This window comes from Bubalus kerabau, chromosome 2 (genome assembly GCF_029407905.1).
Source record: "Bubalus kerabau isolate K-KA32 ecotype Philippines breed swamp buffalo chromosome 2, PCC_UOA_SB_1v2, whole genome shotgun sequence".
Taxonomy (NCBI): Eukaryota; Metazoa; Chordata; class Mammalia; order Artiodactyla; family Bovidae; genus Bubalus; species Bubalus kerabau.
This window is the reverse complement of record NC_073625.1, coordinates 163,934,010-163,950,975: the sequence shown is the minus strand read 5'-3', so window position 1 is coordinate 163,950,975 and position 16,966 is coordinate 163,934,010. Positions and strand designations below refer to the sequence as shown.

General features: G+C 34.1%; 1 protein-coding gene across 6 annotated transcripts in view; it reads left to right on the top strand.

Annotated features, from left to right (window-relative positions):
* TSC22D2 (TSC22 domain family member 2) overlaps positions 1–16,966 on the top strand; it is a 45,166-nt gene that overhangs the window by 10,524 nt on the left and 17,676 nt on the right. The window contains exons 2-3 of one of the 6 annotated variants that reach the window (XR_008710711.1): positions 2,155–2,226; positions 14,270–14,428. The exons of 2 other annotated variants lie outside the window; for them this stretch is intronic. Coding sequence is in view for 2 of the 4 variants with exons in the window: in XM_055569380.1 (XP_055425355.1) it covers positions 2,155–2,226; positions 10,272–10,278 (79 nt within the window). In the remaining 2 variants the exon portion in view is untranslated. 3 more of the 6 variants (XM_055569380.1, XR_008710712.1, XM_055569378.1) reach the window with 3 other exon arrangements.

Here is a 16,966-nt window from a genome sequence, read left to right as displayed (position 1 = left end):
CCAGAATACACATCTAACTGCAGATACATTCTTGAACACTTCTGCCTTTGACTTAAGAGAAACATTTCATTATTAGTATCTATGCTAAAATGCTGGAATTTCATAACTAAAGTCTTGTGACTTTATTTAAAACCAATTTATTTGCATTTGGATTTAATTCACATTAAATATATATGTTTATATTTTCCCAACATTGGGATCTAAAGGTCTTTTAAAGTATATCACCCTTAAAAATATATTGTAAATATTCTTTAATGAATTTTTAATTCCAGACTTACAGAGTAACTTCTAAGTTTACTCTTTGTTATTTTCTTGTATTCACTACTTTCCTCTTTGTGTCACTTTGCTTATTTTAAACCCAAGGTCTCCAAACAGACCTGTGTGAATAGCAAACTTGTTCCCATATGATCTTGGGTGAGACTGCTAAAGAAAGCCAAATTGAGTTTTCAGTTGGTTTAGTTGGCTTTCATTTAATTTGGCAGACAGATTTTCTAAGTACAGTGGGGAAAAAAAAAAAGCCATGGTAAATACATCTAGAGAGGGTACAAGTTGTTAAACGATAACAACCTCTTCTTTCTTTCTTGATATTAGTCGGTCTAGTCAGTGCCTTCAGTTACCTTGGACTTAGTCAAGAGAAAAGTGCAGGAATAGTAGAAAGAATAGAAAGGAGTTGAAGTAGGGAAAGCGAAAAGAACACATACTGAAGACTCCTAATTAATCAAACAGTTGCACTGGTGACATGCTGGCATCTAGTGTCTATCTGTCTTTCTTAGTTTGGGATCATCTAAAAGGTACCTTCTGGTTAAAATTTAAAATGCCCCTTTTTTTTTTTTAATTCAGTAGATAATATATCTTAACTTGAGTTTTGTAATCATGGAATTTATTGAGTGTTTTATTTGGTGATCAGTGATACTTGTTGATATTTGGTTGTTATTTCAGTAGAACTTGGAAATAGTTTTCTTATTGTACTAATAATATTGCAGACTCTCCTAAGGCACTAGTTAGGATCTCAGAATTTCCATGTTGTATCTGAAGTTCATTTTGATGATAAAGATAATAGCTGTCACTTACTGAGCATTGACAGAATGCCAGGAACTTTATATATAGTCTCAGTTCTTGAACCACCCTGCAAGGCTAACTGGTAATATCACCATTTAACTGATAAAGAGACAGACCTAGAAAGGTTAAAATTTAACTCTGCTGTATGCTTAGCATAGTAGTTTGAGTATAAATTCTGGGATCAGATTGCCACTTAACTAGCTTTGTGACACTCAGCAGGTTCTTCTCTCTGATCCAGTTCCTGTGTCCATGAAATGGGAATAATAATAGCACCTACCTCTTAAGACTGTTGTAGTATTGAGTTAATAAATGTAAAGCACTTAGAACGGAGTCTGGTAGGTAGTCAGCACTTAGCTTGCTTCGTCTTGGCTTGCTGCCGTGACACTGCTACAGCTGCATCAGGGATTATGGAAGTGGCATGGCAGGTGTGCAGGTTGGGAGCTGGGGGGACTGGAAATATGCTGGGGTGGCAGAGAAACGGGCAGTCACCTGAGAAACAACTTCTGAGATGCGAAGTGAAACAAGCATGCTGGGAGCTTGCCCCTCAAGATTCTATAGGATAGCCCGAGGGAGTATTTCTCCAGGGAATTCTTAGACCTGGATGGTGATAAAGGCATATAAGCTCTTACCCCTTAAGGGGACACTGTACAAATGCGAGAAATTAGAAAGCTCCCCTCTAGTTGCAGCACCATTTTGTGAACACTATACCTGAGAACAGCTTTGTTAAACTGTTGACATGTGTAGGGATTTATAAAGGCATCTGATACGAAATAGTTGCTGATTAAGCTATGAGTTGATCACGCTCATAGGCATATAAACACACACACGAAACTGGATGTTAGTTAGTATTTAATTTTATCTGTATTACCCCATTCTTTTCCTGCATTGTTGTCGGGGTCTGCTGGATTTTGTCCAGTTTTTAAATTTCTTTTGAAATGTTTTTAATCAAGCTAATGGGTTTTGTTTTGTTTTTTTTTTTTAAATTAAAGTGGTTGCACTGTGTTAGAAATCTAAAATATTCCTTCTTTTTTTGAAAAGTAGTGATTTTACTGTACTTTCTCAACTTCATTTCCATTTGATTCTTGGGTCTCACAGGAATCCTTCAACTGCTTTCTACCAAGCGTTCCATTTGAACACGGTTCAGGAATCAAAGAACCTCTGGGATAGGTATGAATACTTGCATATGAAATGCATACATGCAACAATGTATGCATGAATTGCTTTGCACAGTTTCTCATCGTTAAAACTGATCTTTATTATTTTGGGAGGGGGAGAATCACATGGTATCTAGCATGAGACAAAGCAGCAAAATAAACCAAAAGGACAATATGTATTTTAAATAGAATATAAACATACTTTTTTTGCACTTTAAAGTATATTTTTGAAGGGCTTACTCTATTGGATTTTATTACATGAAATATCCCCTTACCCATGTGTGTTTAATATAAAAATATGTTCTATTAAAAAAAACCTACAGTTAACTTTGTGCTGTTTTATATAATTTCTCTCTAAAAAGTCTTAGTGACTCAAAGCAGAATGTTATTTCATGTTAGGAAATTGGGGAAGGGAAAAGACTTAAGATATCAAAGTAGCAATCGTTTAATTCTTAGCAAGAGAGTTTAACCTTAAGCTTGTTTGCTAGAATTCTCTATATCTGCATTACAGTTTTATAAACCCCTGAAATAGTTTTTCTCACAGAAATGTTCTATAATTTTTTTTTGGTAACTTTTTAAAGTATAGAGTGAAGTCTTGGACTTCGCATGTGGCAAAAGATACTTTGGTTTATCTTTCTGCTTAATACACATTTTAGATAGTATATGCTGTGTTCACTTATTTGGCTGAATATTTATCAGCACTCCATCAATCTGTGTCTAATTAACAGAAGTTGAGTGCAAACAATGTTTTTAAAATTCACACAAAGCTTTGTTAGATTCTTTTAACTCTGCCTGGCAGCGCATTTGTGTCCTTTGGCATAGTTTGGATAACACTCATGGACTGAACTCCATCTCTCATTAGAATAAAGTATTGCTGCGTGCATGTACATGTCATGCTAAGACATGGTCTGTAACAGTCTTTTAATTCTTAGGCTTGATTTACTGTATCACTCAGGATATTTTCTAACAAACTATCTTTTTGATAATGTGCTCCTTACTTAACTGGAAATGTTTTAAAATGGTTACTTGTAGAACAAGAAGTGTATAATGTATAGTGCTGAATTTATAGATTCAATTTTTAAATTGTACAGCTATAGCAATATCAAGACATAAATGTAAATTGTGGCATGAAACAGCATGAAGTTTTAATCATTCAGATGGCTTACCAATGTAGCCAGGGTGAGTACTCTGGGGATGTATTTTATACTTTTCCCTTAGAGAAAGGAAAAATCACACTCTCCTTAGAAATGTTATAAAATGTTTTTTAGATATAAGATAATGTATTTGAAATAGCTAACTTTGATGAGCTACCATGATAGCAATATGAATAATACCTATTATTTTCATCAAAATGATTTAGAAAGGTTTGAACTTTACTTTTTATAATTTGGATCTAATTAAAAGATTTCTTTTCATTATAAAGCAGCCATAGAAGTTGCCGCCTCATCACCCGTTACCACTCAATACATCTGTTTTCTTTTTTAGATCCTAGAAATATTTAAGGTATCAGAAGTGAGGCAAGTTGTTATATCTATAGTTTCTCATGGGTTGAAAATATTTTCTCTTCTCCTTGGATCCTCTTTTGTCCAGAGCCAAAGAAGTATAATGGATACTTGGATAGTTGTCTATAGTGTATTAGTGCCAAAATATAATCAGAACTTTTATTCTAGATCAGCCATTCTTCACTGTAAATTGACATGTTGTTACCAAGATGAAAAACTCAACCCCGTGGAAACTGACTAGTTGTTTCCTTTTAGCTTTTCGTCTAGCTTAATTTTCATTTGAGAAGAGGAGTAGTGGCTGGCTTTGTTAGTTCTAAGCATCTGCAGCTTCAGTTGGCAGATATCTCTAAGCTTTTTAGTAGTTTAATACTTGTAAAGTATTGTGGGACTGTTTATTCTTTTTCATTGCAGACAGAGGTTGAAGATTAATGTGTGTTAAGCTTTGAAAAATATCTCACCAAATTGCCTTGTTCATTTTTTACTATTACAAATACAAGCTTTTTTAAATATTACTAATTTGGCAAGTCAGTATTTTTTAAAGTGAAAGTGAAGTCGCTCAGTTGTGTCCGACTCTGCGACCCGTGGACTGTAGCCCACCAAGCTGCTCCGTCCATGGAATTCTCCAGGCAAGAATACTGGAGTGGGTTGCCATTTCCTTCTCCAACAGTATTTTTTAAGGATGATATTATTAAATAGACCCCATTAAAGGATTTAAGGGGCTATACATTCCTTACATCATTTACTCACTAAGAGGTATAAATTTGTTTATCAGTGTGTATATATATGGTATTTCAGGCTCCCGTTTATGAAATCTTGGAAATCATTTTCGGTAGTGGCAGCTTTTAAGCCCTGTGCCAATTTTTATTAAACCTGCCCTAGATATCTGAAGATCCTTGGGTTTGCCTTACTCAAAAGACTGGGATCTTTTTCTCCTAGAATTCTTTTAGCAGACTATCTTTTAATCAAAATGTAGGTAACATATATCTTTCTCACATTGACTTAGAGCTATCTAATGGCCTTTTTGTTTTCTCTACTATTTAAATTAGAATTAGCAAGCTGAGAGACTTTGTGTCAGTCGGCCTCTGCCTATATTTAGATAGTTCCTCTTTCTGTCGCTATCCAGTGCTTTATTCAGTTATTATACTAAAGTCGAAGCTCCTGTCAAGCCTTCCTTTCCCTTTTCCTGTAGGTGCCATCATTTTCTGTCTTCCCCATTTGTCATTTGCAGAGTCCTCAGGGAATCAGTCAGCTGAAACCATTACCAAATAAAGAACAGTAGATTCTAATAGCTAAAATAATACAACTTTTTCTTAGGAAACCCAAATTAAGTGCATTGACTGTTTTATTAAAATGAATAATGTAGCTTCCAGGTTTCACTTTTTAAGCCCCGTGCCAGTGTTTAGTAATAGCCTCGCCCGTTGGCATTTCAGAACAGTAACTTGAGAATTTTTCTTTAAAAAACCAACTTTCCAAACTTAATTACTGGCATTGCTTTGTTGCATCACAGAATTAGTTTAGAAAGTTACCCTGATAATCACTAGGGGATAGGCTCTCACTAGGAGTCCTTTGTGTGCATAAGCTAAGGGTAAGAATTTATAGCAAACAACTTTTACCCTGTTGTAAATATCGAGTCAGGAAGATAAAGGAGTACTAAAGGGAAGAGATTTTACCTCTTCCCTTTAAAGAAAAAAATCAGGTAGCTTGTAAGGATTTATCCTTATAAAACACTTAGAAATGTTTCTGCCTTAATGAAGAAAATACTTAAAATGTAGTTAAACAATTAGAGTAACAGTGGCTAGGTCCACCATCCGCTTGAGTCTTTTTGTCCTTCCTTATGACAGCACCAAAATTTAAAAGAGAAATGAATAAGGAAAGTAGTACACATGAATTATTAGCTTAAAGTGAATAAGTCTTTGGGTCTTTTACTCGGTTACTGGATGATTTCAATTAAGTCTTTATAGTGATTATTTACTTTTCTCTATTTATATTTGGTTTCTAAATTGTTGCATTAAAATGTTCTTATTAAATAACATCAAGTATTTTGTGTTAGGAGTATCCCAAGTGGCTCAGTGGGAGAGAATCTGCCTGCCAAAGCAGGAGATGCAGGTTTGATCGCTGCATTGGAAGATTCCCTGGAGAAGGAAATGGCAACCACTCCAGTATTCTTGCCTGGGAAATCCCATGGACAGAAGAGCCTGGTGGCTACGGTTCATGGGTTGGCAAAAGAGTCTAATACAACTTAGCAGTGAAACAACAACAACAAATTTTGTGTTAGAAAAGGTGTCCAACATTCCTCTGGTTATGAGATTCCACTTTTGAAGTTAGAAGTAAATCAGAACTAAACCATGAGACTATTTGTTCTGAGGAAGCTTGGATACATCATTAATGCCCACTTATTAACACAAATGGAAAAAAATCAAGTTTCAAAGAATTAACCATGGTGGGCTACTTGTTAGAGATTGTAACTGGTTAGTGTGCTCTCTTGATAATTACACTGTTAAGTACTTTGAGGATATGAGCCCAAACTGTTGTGTAACCATACCAAATACATTTCTTAATAATTTGTACCTTAAGTACTTATATAATTTATTATCTGATTCTATTTTGACCAATTCCAATTAAGGATATCTAGTAGAGAATAATCAGAGATGCTAAAAATTAGAGGAAGTTTTTAATGGCCAGTCATCTTTTTCCCAGGTGGCACTAGTGGTAAAGAACCCACCTGCCAGTGCAGGAAACATAAGAGACATGGGTTCAGTCCTTGGGTTGAGAAGATCGTGGAGGAGGGAATGGCAACCCACTCCAGTGTTCTTGCCTGGAGCGTCCCATGGACAGGGGAACGTGGCAGGCTGTAGTCCATGGGGTCAGAAAGAGTTGGACATGACTAAAGTGACTTAGCATGTCACCTTTTTTAGGACTGGATCTCAGAGTTAGATGAAAACCTAAGAACAAGCTTATAAAATGTTCAAATGACATTAAAGCAGGAAGTCATAGCTATTATTGGATGATAGCATTTGTGAATTTAACCGTCTAAAGTATGTGCAGAAATTCAGAAAGTGAAAGAACGTGTATGTAAATTCAGGAAGGTTGAAACTTAGCTGAATAGGTAGAGTAAAAAGTACCGAGATACACTAGTTGGCTGCGTTTTATAGTTACTGCTTAGCAAATGACAGGCCTGCCACAAAAGCTAATGTAATGTGAGGCAATATTTATATAACTAGAATAAATAGGAAAAAATGGTGACAGACCTACTGTACTTCATTTCTGTAGGCTGGTTCCTCTAAATACAAAGCAAACTAGAAAATCTAATTTATATTCCACCTGGACAGCCAGGTGGGTATTTCAGTAGGAAGACATGAGCTTATTTTCTGAAAGAAAATGGGTCCTCTGGGAAATAGCCCTGCCATCACTAGAAATAATAAAGTGGTCTTCCTGGCTGTTAGGAATGTTTGAGGTTTAGAGCCAGTTACTTTTAAAATCCCTACTGTGCAGAGTATTACTGCGCTGCTTAGTTCTAAAGAAAGAAAGAAAAGAGGTAAGAAAAGTTTTGAAATTGATCTACTTCATTCTGTTTTGTCTTTGTTGCCCATTAGTTTTAGAAAACCTCAGAGAGCTGTGTATTTGTTTAAGGAACGGAGGCTTAACAGATCTTTGGAGGGTTAATAAAATTCTTTCCCTATTAGGACAGATTTCCCACGTCAGAGGCAATTAAATTGTGGCCACAAATTGGGAAACCAGTGACTGGGTAGAATTCAGTTGTGCGCATGCTCAGCTGCTTCCTTCAGTCATGTCTGACTCTGTGACCCTATGGACTGTGCAGCCTGCCAGGCTCCTCCAGGCAAGAATACTGGGGCGAGTTGCCATTTCCTTCTCGAGGGGATCTTCCAAGGATTAGTGAAATCCTTGACATAGGGATCAAACCTTGGGTAGATCCAGCTTTGAAGGGAAATCCTTTACCACTGAGTTACCTGGGAAGCCCCAGAATTTGGTCATGCAGAGTTAAAGGACTGAGAAGGCACATTCCGGTTAGAGGAAATACTGTGAACCACTGTGGACCTATATGGTAAGGATGGTTAAATTTGATTGGTGCGTAAAACATTTGAAGATAACAGGGAAAAGATGGTAGATTCGTTAGAGACCAAAGATACTAGGAAGGTAATGAAGGTCTGAATTAGGCAATAGAGATGAACAAAGGGGCTTCCTAGGTGGTGCTAGCAGTAAAGAGCCTGCCTGCCAATGCCAGAGATATTAGAGACATAGATAGGTTCGATCCCTGGGTTGGGAAGATTTCTTGGAGAAGGTAATGGCATTCCACTCCAATATTCTTGCCTGGAGAATCCCATGGACAGAGGAGCCTGGTAGGCTACAGTCCATAGAGCTGCAAAGAGACAAAGCTGAAGTGACTTGGTGTGCTCGCACTTATGAAAGGAAAAGTTGACGAAAGAATGGTTATCAGAAGGTTAGAATTAAAGAATTCTGCTACTGATTAGGTATGACAGGGAAACAGTCAAATTTGACTTTGTCAGACCTAACTGAAGGAATAGTGGTACCATTACTAGTATTAGTGAAATAGTTGGTTTGGGAAGAAGAAAATAGTAATGAGATTTTGCTTTGAGCTGAAGAGCCAGTGGAAGGTCAAAGTGGAAATATTCAGGGTACAGCCCTAGCTGCAAACCCGCAGATTGGTAGAGAAGTTAAGGCTAGAAGAGATTGAAGAATCTTTTATTTATTTGTTTCTTAGTTTATATTATTTTATTCTAGAATTCAGGCTTTAGGAAAGGCTCATGTTTTCTAGGAGCAGAGTAGTGGAAAGGGGGCAGGCCAGGAGGACAGGCCTTGGGCAACACTATCTACATTTAGAGGACTAGGGAAACTTTGAAGATAAGTGGTCTTAGAGACTAAAAGATTGTAAGAATATTAATTCTTACCCAAAAAGAAGGGAAAATGTTTGAATCTGTACTTTGAAAGTTTCAGAAAAATTACAAGAATAATACTGTTGACTCTTAATGCAGGGATAAATGGGGTAACCAACCTTCTATGCATGAAAATTCCCATGTAACTTATAGTCAGCTCTCCATAGCCACAGAGTTCCTCCGTATCTGTGATTTTGTATACGTGGATTCAACCAACCTTAGACTGTGTAGTGCTGTAGTATGACTATTGGAAAAATCCACATATTAAGTGAACCCACACAGTTCAAATCCATATTGTTCAAGAGTCAGCTGTACAAAAGCATTTCAGTAATCTTAACAGATTTGACATTTGTGAGCATTTAGTCACACTTGCTTTATCACCCTAACATACTGTTTAGGAACCATTTAAGAGTAACTTGCAGATACCATATTCATTAATCCCCATATACTTTAGCATATATTTCCTACTATGTAAAAATAGTATAGCTACCAAATTCAGATTTGTTAGACTTACCTAATACGTAACATACAGTTCATGTACACATTCTGTTGGTTGTCCCAGTAATGTCCTTTATGACCATTCTTTACCTGATCAAAGAGCCTAAAAAGATCACAGATTACATTTAATTATGAAACATTTGTCTTTTTTCCTCCTGTCTTATATAAATAAATATTGTATCAGTCTTCTTTAAGATTGTTTAAATAGTCACTAAAAAAGGAAGTGTCAGTGTTCTGCTTGAATAACAGGGGAAAATGCATCTGCCTTTTTACAGATGTGTGTCTTTTTACAGTCTATGTTACAGGGGTTGGAAAGGAGAGAGATGAAAGGGTGTGCTGACTAGAATCCAGCTAAAACAACTACTGGGATTGGAGAAGTTTTTAAGAATAGCATTTCTTAAAGTTTAGTAACGAGCAGCAAAGAAAGAACATGCAGATATTAATGAGGGTATATCCCTTACAAGAGAAATTGAGGTATATTCATATACCCGTTTTTTCTGTACTATGGTTTTTATACATTAAGCTGGGATTTTAATTAAGTAGAGAAAAATAGTATAATTTGAAGACATTTCTTACTCACCACTTCGGTTTACAAAATACGTGCTTGCTGTCCTTTATAGTCTGTTTTATCCTCCAAGTTTTATTGCAATAGTTGCCTAAGGTGGATTGTTTGCTGCCAGATTTTTAACCATAGATCTGTATCTCATTGTCTGAAGTGGTGTTTCAGTGGATTCTAAGCATTTGTTCTCCTGTCAGCTTTTCTGTGACTAATGGGAATGGGACACCTGACATGCTGATACTATTTTCAGCACGTGACTGGACTTCAGAATTGGTGATGAGAAATTATTAACTGCTCATCGATTATAATATGCTTCTTTGTGCATGTGCTTACCGCCTTCCTCTTTAGTTAGTAAATTTTCTCCATATAAGTCGCCACAACCTACCTGCTCTGAAAGGTCATGACAGTTATTCTTAGGATGAAACTTGAAAAGCAGTTTTAAAACATGGAAATAGTTGGTAAGGTCTCTTTATTATTGTTGATATTAATTGTTTAACTTTTCACCGAATAGATTTTAAGTAAATCAAACCCTTGAACAGAACAATGTGTGTGTAATTTGCTAAACCCATCTCTTTTTTTCCTACAGAATCTAGAACTCTGTAGCAAAGCTTTTTAAGAAAAGACTCTGACTGAATGAATTTGTTCAGATGACAAGGAAATTCAAATATAGCCTGAAATTGTTGAACCAGATCAAACATACAACATCTGTTTGGAGGTTTTTTTCCATTCTAGTTCCTAAGAGTTTAAAAATATGAATTCATACCTCTTCTATGTACTGAAACCTGCAGATACCTTGGCAACCTATTGAGAAGAAAGAAATATTAAGTGGAATTACTTTAATATTTTTATTTTCAGCAAGATTTGGGTTTGTAGGTAGTTAGACAAGAGAAATGACTGATTCCATTCCAGCTGACATTCTTTGTGTGTGTGCATGTACTTGTACTAATATTCTAAATCATGCATATCAGGAAATGTGTTAGATTTTTGTGATTGCCATAGATCATTTATATGCATTTGCTACCAGATAATAGCTTCTATGTTTAGGTTTCACTTGACGACTTCTAAAATATTTTCCACGTTTGACAAGTAAATTTAGATAGATGGTAGTAATTTAGAATATGTATTCATTGATAGATATCCTCAAATAGCATTTTTATGCTGTTTTGTTTCCTGGTTATTGTCAAAGTGTAAAGATTTTAGTTATAAATAGGAAAAGATTTGGAGGGTCCGCATGGTATTTTTTTTTGTTTTTAATTTAATTGTGATATTTGGCATGGAAATAGTGGTGGTGTAACCTATATCCTGGAAGCCAAAAACATCTTTCTACATGTCTACTTGGTGGTAATATCAAGGTAAAGAAGTATTCTCCTTCTAGCCCTGTGCACTATTAAAAGGAGAACAAGAAGGGAAAAAGAGTTGTTGTGTTTGACTAATCTCACTCCTGTTCACAGTGTCTATTAACCATTAATCTTCAGAAAATTTCTGTATTTACAGCAGCTGTTTCTTAGATATTACTTAGTCCAGAAAATGTTGCTAAATACATGTCTGGAATGGTCATAACATAGTTTGTTTCACAAAATTAGATGTTAAGTCTTACACATAACGTGATGATATTTAAAATTTTAAGAACAGTTCTATTTGCTTTATGTTAACTGTTCTTAACAAAGCTCAAAGTCAAATATGCAGCTTTCTGTTAACAAAGCCTGCAGAATGTTATTGCATATATTTGAGTAATACATTGCTGGCTTCCACTTACTTTGTTTTTCCATTTTTATCTTCTCCCACCCCCAATTTCAATTTTTTGTTTTTTTTTTTTTTTTGGTATCCCGTATAAACTTTTTTTTTTAAAGAGAAGTATAAATCATTGTGAGTAAACATGATAGATCGGTCTATAACTATCTTGTTAAAGCTCATTTTCCCAAAGCTATATTATTTTTATATGTTAATTTCTTGAAACACTGTCTTTCCAGTATTCTTATTCTACTAGGTACATTTGGACCGATTTTTTTCCCATAAGTTTATCTTTGATATTTCTAGCCTGGTTTCTCTTATACATATGGGAAGTCCGTATGTAATTATCAGGGGCATGAGGGGTTGCTCCATATCCCCCCTTTCTCCATTAAAAAATAAGCATTTCTGACCTTTTAAAGAGAAGCAAGCATTGATTTTTATAATGTGTAGGAAATCTCAGAACCATGTAGTGAACTTTTTAAAGAATTGTTGTTTATACTTTAAAAGTGAAATTTTGTACCAAAAGAAGCTAAGCATATGCATTCAAATAGCAAGTTCCTTTAGGAACTCATATATAGATCTGTCTGATTTCACTTACAAGTTTTCAAATAATGACTTGGAAATTGCAAATGGTTTACCTCTTTGCCCCTGTGCTCACTCTTTTATTCTGTTAATATAAGTTTGCCATAAAATTAGCTAAATGATGGTAAACTTTAGCCTGGTTCTTGCTGGGCTAAAAGAACATTTAATAGCTCATTCTCAGTTCAGTAGAAATTTTTTCCTCAAAAATTAAAGAATGAAGTGATAACTATAGGAAATATTCAAGATTTGTTTTTTATAGCAATCTTGCCAGAAGATTATGAATAACTTCTAAATATTCACTTTTAGAATTCTAAGTTAAATTTTAAAGGATATCTAATTAATCTTAACTCTTTTCATCTACAAGCACTTCATTTACTCAATTTTATTTCAAATTTTTAATAAGAATTTCCTACATGTTAGAATTTAGTGATTGAAACTCTTCAGTTGTGAGCCTTGTTCTTGGTAGGAACTAATTTTGAGAATGCATGCTTGGGGAAAAATTGACACAGAAGTTGTGTATATTTTTAATGTGTACAACTCATACATCCTAAATTTCCCATACATTTGTATGGTGCACGCCACCTTAAAGTACCATTTTTATAAGTGTCACAGTACAAATAATTAAATCTGCTTTATATGGCTGGTTTAATTCTATCTTTCAGAGATTTTTTTCCAGGCATTTATCATGACAGTGCTTTTTGTTGGTAGGTCCTTTACTAAAAGACCGAGTAGTCTGCCATTTAAATGACCAGTGCATCAAAGTCTTACAGACAAGCAGCTTACCAGCATTACTGATTATATAGTTCAGGAACCATTTACTTTGCTAAATATGGCTGTGTATTGTATCTTCTCATGGGACCTGTCCCTCAAAAGAGTAAATCATTAAAGTAACTTATTTTGTGTTTTAAATTATGGTAGAATTTTGGTTGATAGGAGATGAGAGTTGCATAAAAACATTCTAAAAGCATTTTGATAGTAATGTTGATGAAATGACCACAACCTTCAACTATTATTTATCCTAATAAATATGGATTTTTGCCTTCACCAGGTGATTACATTGTAAGGCTGTCCTTTGAAAATAAAATCTTTGATTTTGTTGAAGTCAAATGTGTTGTCAGGTTACATTTGGAAAGGTTATATTTGTAAACTGAAAAAATTCAAGTAGACCTTCAGATTATATAGAAGACTTTTAAATGACCGTGTGTATTTAATAGAAAATTTAACATTAAAAGTTAAAATCTATACCAACATAACTCCAGCCCCCTATATTTGGGTCAAATATCTCTGGAGATGGCTGCAGAGTTTCCTTTACGATGCTGTCTTTGAGTTTTTTATAACTGCACATCTAATCTTCCTCAATAAGGGCTTTCCTCTTTCCCCCTCCCCTTTACCTCATTATGCCATTTTATTAGGGGTTTGATGTAGGCAGAAATGTGCCCATAAATGTGTGGGTTGCCTTTCTATGGATTACTGCCGACTAAAAATATAAATCAACATTCTTATCAAACAAAATTCAAGCAGAAAATTATAATATTACCTTCTAATGATTAAAACAGGTGCCCAATTGAAAGCTTTTTTATAAACATGTAATAAATTTAAGATTATATTCTCAATGAAGTAATTTTTACAATTATTTAATCTTCCTATCCCCATATTTTCTTCCATGCCCATAGGGACTTAGCAGCAGCAGCGGCATACACAGATGAGCAGTAGGATTACTTTCGAGTAGGATACATTGTTATATCTATTACATAAAACACGTACTAAAATTTTATTCTTTCCATCGTGTTGTCTAATTTTAAAACTGGGGATGATAAAGATAGACTTGGATTTAGGTATTAAGTTGAATGCCGTCTTGAGCATTTAATGATTCATATAGATTATTACTGATCCAGCCATCTGTGCTGTGTAAGTCTAGAAACTGGTATGGTTGTGGACCAAACAGTATAACTCAAGTGCCATTCTGCAGGACTACAAAGCTATCTGTACCAGGTTATGGTGTTAAATCATAATTTCTGGATCATGATCTTGAACCTTTGATGGGTTACATTTCTACTTGACTCTTTACTGACAAGTATTCCTGATGGCCTGAAAGCCCATGTTATTTAAAGCTTGAAGTATCCAGATCAAATATGAAATTATATTACATTAAAAAAAAAAGTTAAGTACAAAATATCAGTTGTGTAATCATGGTAGAACATAAACCTTTGCTATAAAAGATTTTTAAAGGCTATTTGATTAAAACACTTATTTACTTAAACTCTTTGCTAGAATTTTTTTTAGAATTCAGCATCGGAGGAGGAATGTGACATAATAATGATCGAAAGCCGAAAGTTTAAAAGTTGTGATGCCCTCACATGGTTGAAGGGTTATTCTAGCTTCTAAGGACTGAATGTTGTCCACAAGAGTGTCTCATCAGGTCATAAATTGGTAAGACTTAATGGATTAGATTTTATGTATTATACCTGATGTTATTGTATTGAGATGAATATTTATGAACAAACTGAGCACATTGTATAACGTAAGAGTATAGTATTAAATATATACGTTAAAACTTGGAATTTTTAATACTTGGAGTATATAATCCTTTCAGGCTGTATCTTTGCAGTGGTGTTTAATAAACAGTTTAAAAAATAAAGTGACATCCTATATCATAGTATGATTATTTAAATATTGCTATCGCATCTGCTGTAGATGCTTACAATATAATTAGGGACCCCATATACCTTCTAGTTAATATCCCAAGAAATATTTGAGAAATACTAATCTTTTATTAAAAGTTTTACATCCATTTTTTTCATAAAATATAATTTAATTACTTATAGGATTTTATTTTTCATAAAAAAGGCATTTTTCATGCTGTCTCTAAAAATAAAAGCTGAAGAAACTCTCTCAGTTCTTGAGAATACCTAAGATGATAATATCAAATGAAAATAATATATCAGAAGTCATTATACATTATTTGTATACCCTGAAAAAACATTTCCTTTCAGAATTGTGTTCTGCTTAGAAAGCAGAAATTTGTAAACTTGTGTTATAATAGGTCTTCTAATTTTGCTTGGTTTTACATAGCTGTATTTTGTAGGGGAACTCTGAAAATAATATGGTTTAGATTAGGATAATACAGTTTAGATTTAGGATATCTTAATCCTCAACCTGATCATCATATTTTTCATATGAAGAAAAAGAATCTATGTTAAGATATATTTCCAAGGTTATACAGAAAATATTAGAATTAATATTTTTCATTAAAATATGGTACACACATTTTGCAAGCCTGTCAGATATTTGAAAAGCGTCATCTAAATAGACTATGGTATCTATTTCTAACCTTAATCAGAAGTATGTTATTCTTTTGTACATATTCATACTAATTCTTTTTAAATATATTCTAAATTGCTTCAGATAACAGTATTCCATGACTTAATTTTGATGAGATTTTGTATATAAACTTAAAAGTTTCTTAAACCAGTAATAGCAATCAGTGGTAGTCTGGAAGGAAATACAACAAACTAATAGCAGTTGTCCCTTATTCTATATATGTTTTTCATTTTATTTTTTAATACGTTCTAATTTCTTTAGTAAGATATCTATATTTAGTAGTCAGTGGGTAGGCTTCAGAGGGTCATGAAGCCTGTGGAATTTTGGGTAGAACATTATGTATGTTTTCAGTGAAAGGTTCAGAGCATTTGCCAGGTTTTCAAAAATAGTTGGGTAACATTGCTAGTGAATGTTTGTGTCTAAGGAACAGGCCTTGTTAGACACCCAAATACGTGACTTATGAAAGAAATTTTTAATGAGTACACTAATCTGTAACTCTTACTGATATTTATCCAAGGCTAGTTTATTATGAGTGATCGTTAGACTGATGGAACAAATCAGAGCCTAATTGCTTTTAGTTTAGAGTATATCCTTTCAGTCTCTGTGATCAAGTGCTGATTGAATTTCTCCACAGAGTAGTTGTTTTTTTTGCTACTTAGGGATTACTATATGTCAGGGACTGCTAAGTAAAAATACGCAACATGATAACATGCCAAGTATTTTTGACCTGTTATTTCATTTAATTTTCACAGCAGATGTATATATACTATCAATAGCCTCAGCTTATAGAGAAGGAAAGTGAAAACTTAGATTAAGGAACTTTCTCAGGTCACATAACCATTAAATGGTGAAACTAGGGTTCAGATCTAGCTTTCTAAGTGGAATCTGGGCTCTCAGTTGTATGCAGGTCTAGAGAGTAACCCTGGTAAACTTGAAGGATAAGATAAGGGAGAATATCATATTGTATGAAGATATGAATACATAATTTTTATTTCCTTTGAATTTTAGTAGCAGGGGGTCATCCTCATTATAAAAGCATCTTTTAAGGCACTTGCCAAAAAATAAATTTGTTAGGTTGCTTACTATCTAAAATTGTTTATTGCATTGTAAAATAACATCCACTTAAATTTAATGCTTATAATTATAAACAAGTATATATGTATTAGAAAGTTTTAGTACTTACTGGAGTAGTATTATACTAAGTGTAACCATTAAGGAGTTCACCCTTTAGTATTTAGGATCTATAAATAGGAAACACCATCAGCAGTTTAAAAAGCTACTTCAGACTGCAAATTTTGGGATAGGGAGATGAGTCAAATGTAAAACCCCCTGCTAAGCTACATCACATTTGCCCTTAGTTGTGAATGACCATTAAGAAACCTATTTTATATTTACTTTTAAAATATTTATGTAACGTTTATTTTTTGGGGGTTGGAAAAACAGGATTTTTTTTGTTGAGCAACTACTTGGTGCAAGTCCTTTTCATTGGTTTAATTTTATCTTCAGATGAACTCCAAACCTTATAACCTTTAGCCTGTTTTTAAGTGTTTGTAACAGAGTTCCTGTGTCTAAATATGGCTTAATAAATCTATGATAATATTACTGCTTAAAGCAAAAACAAATGAAACTGTACCTTACTAATACAAA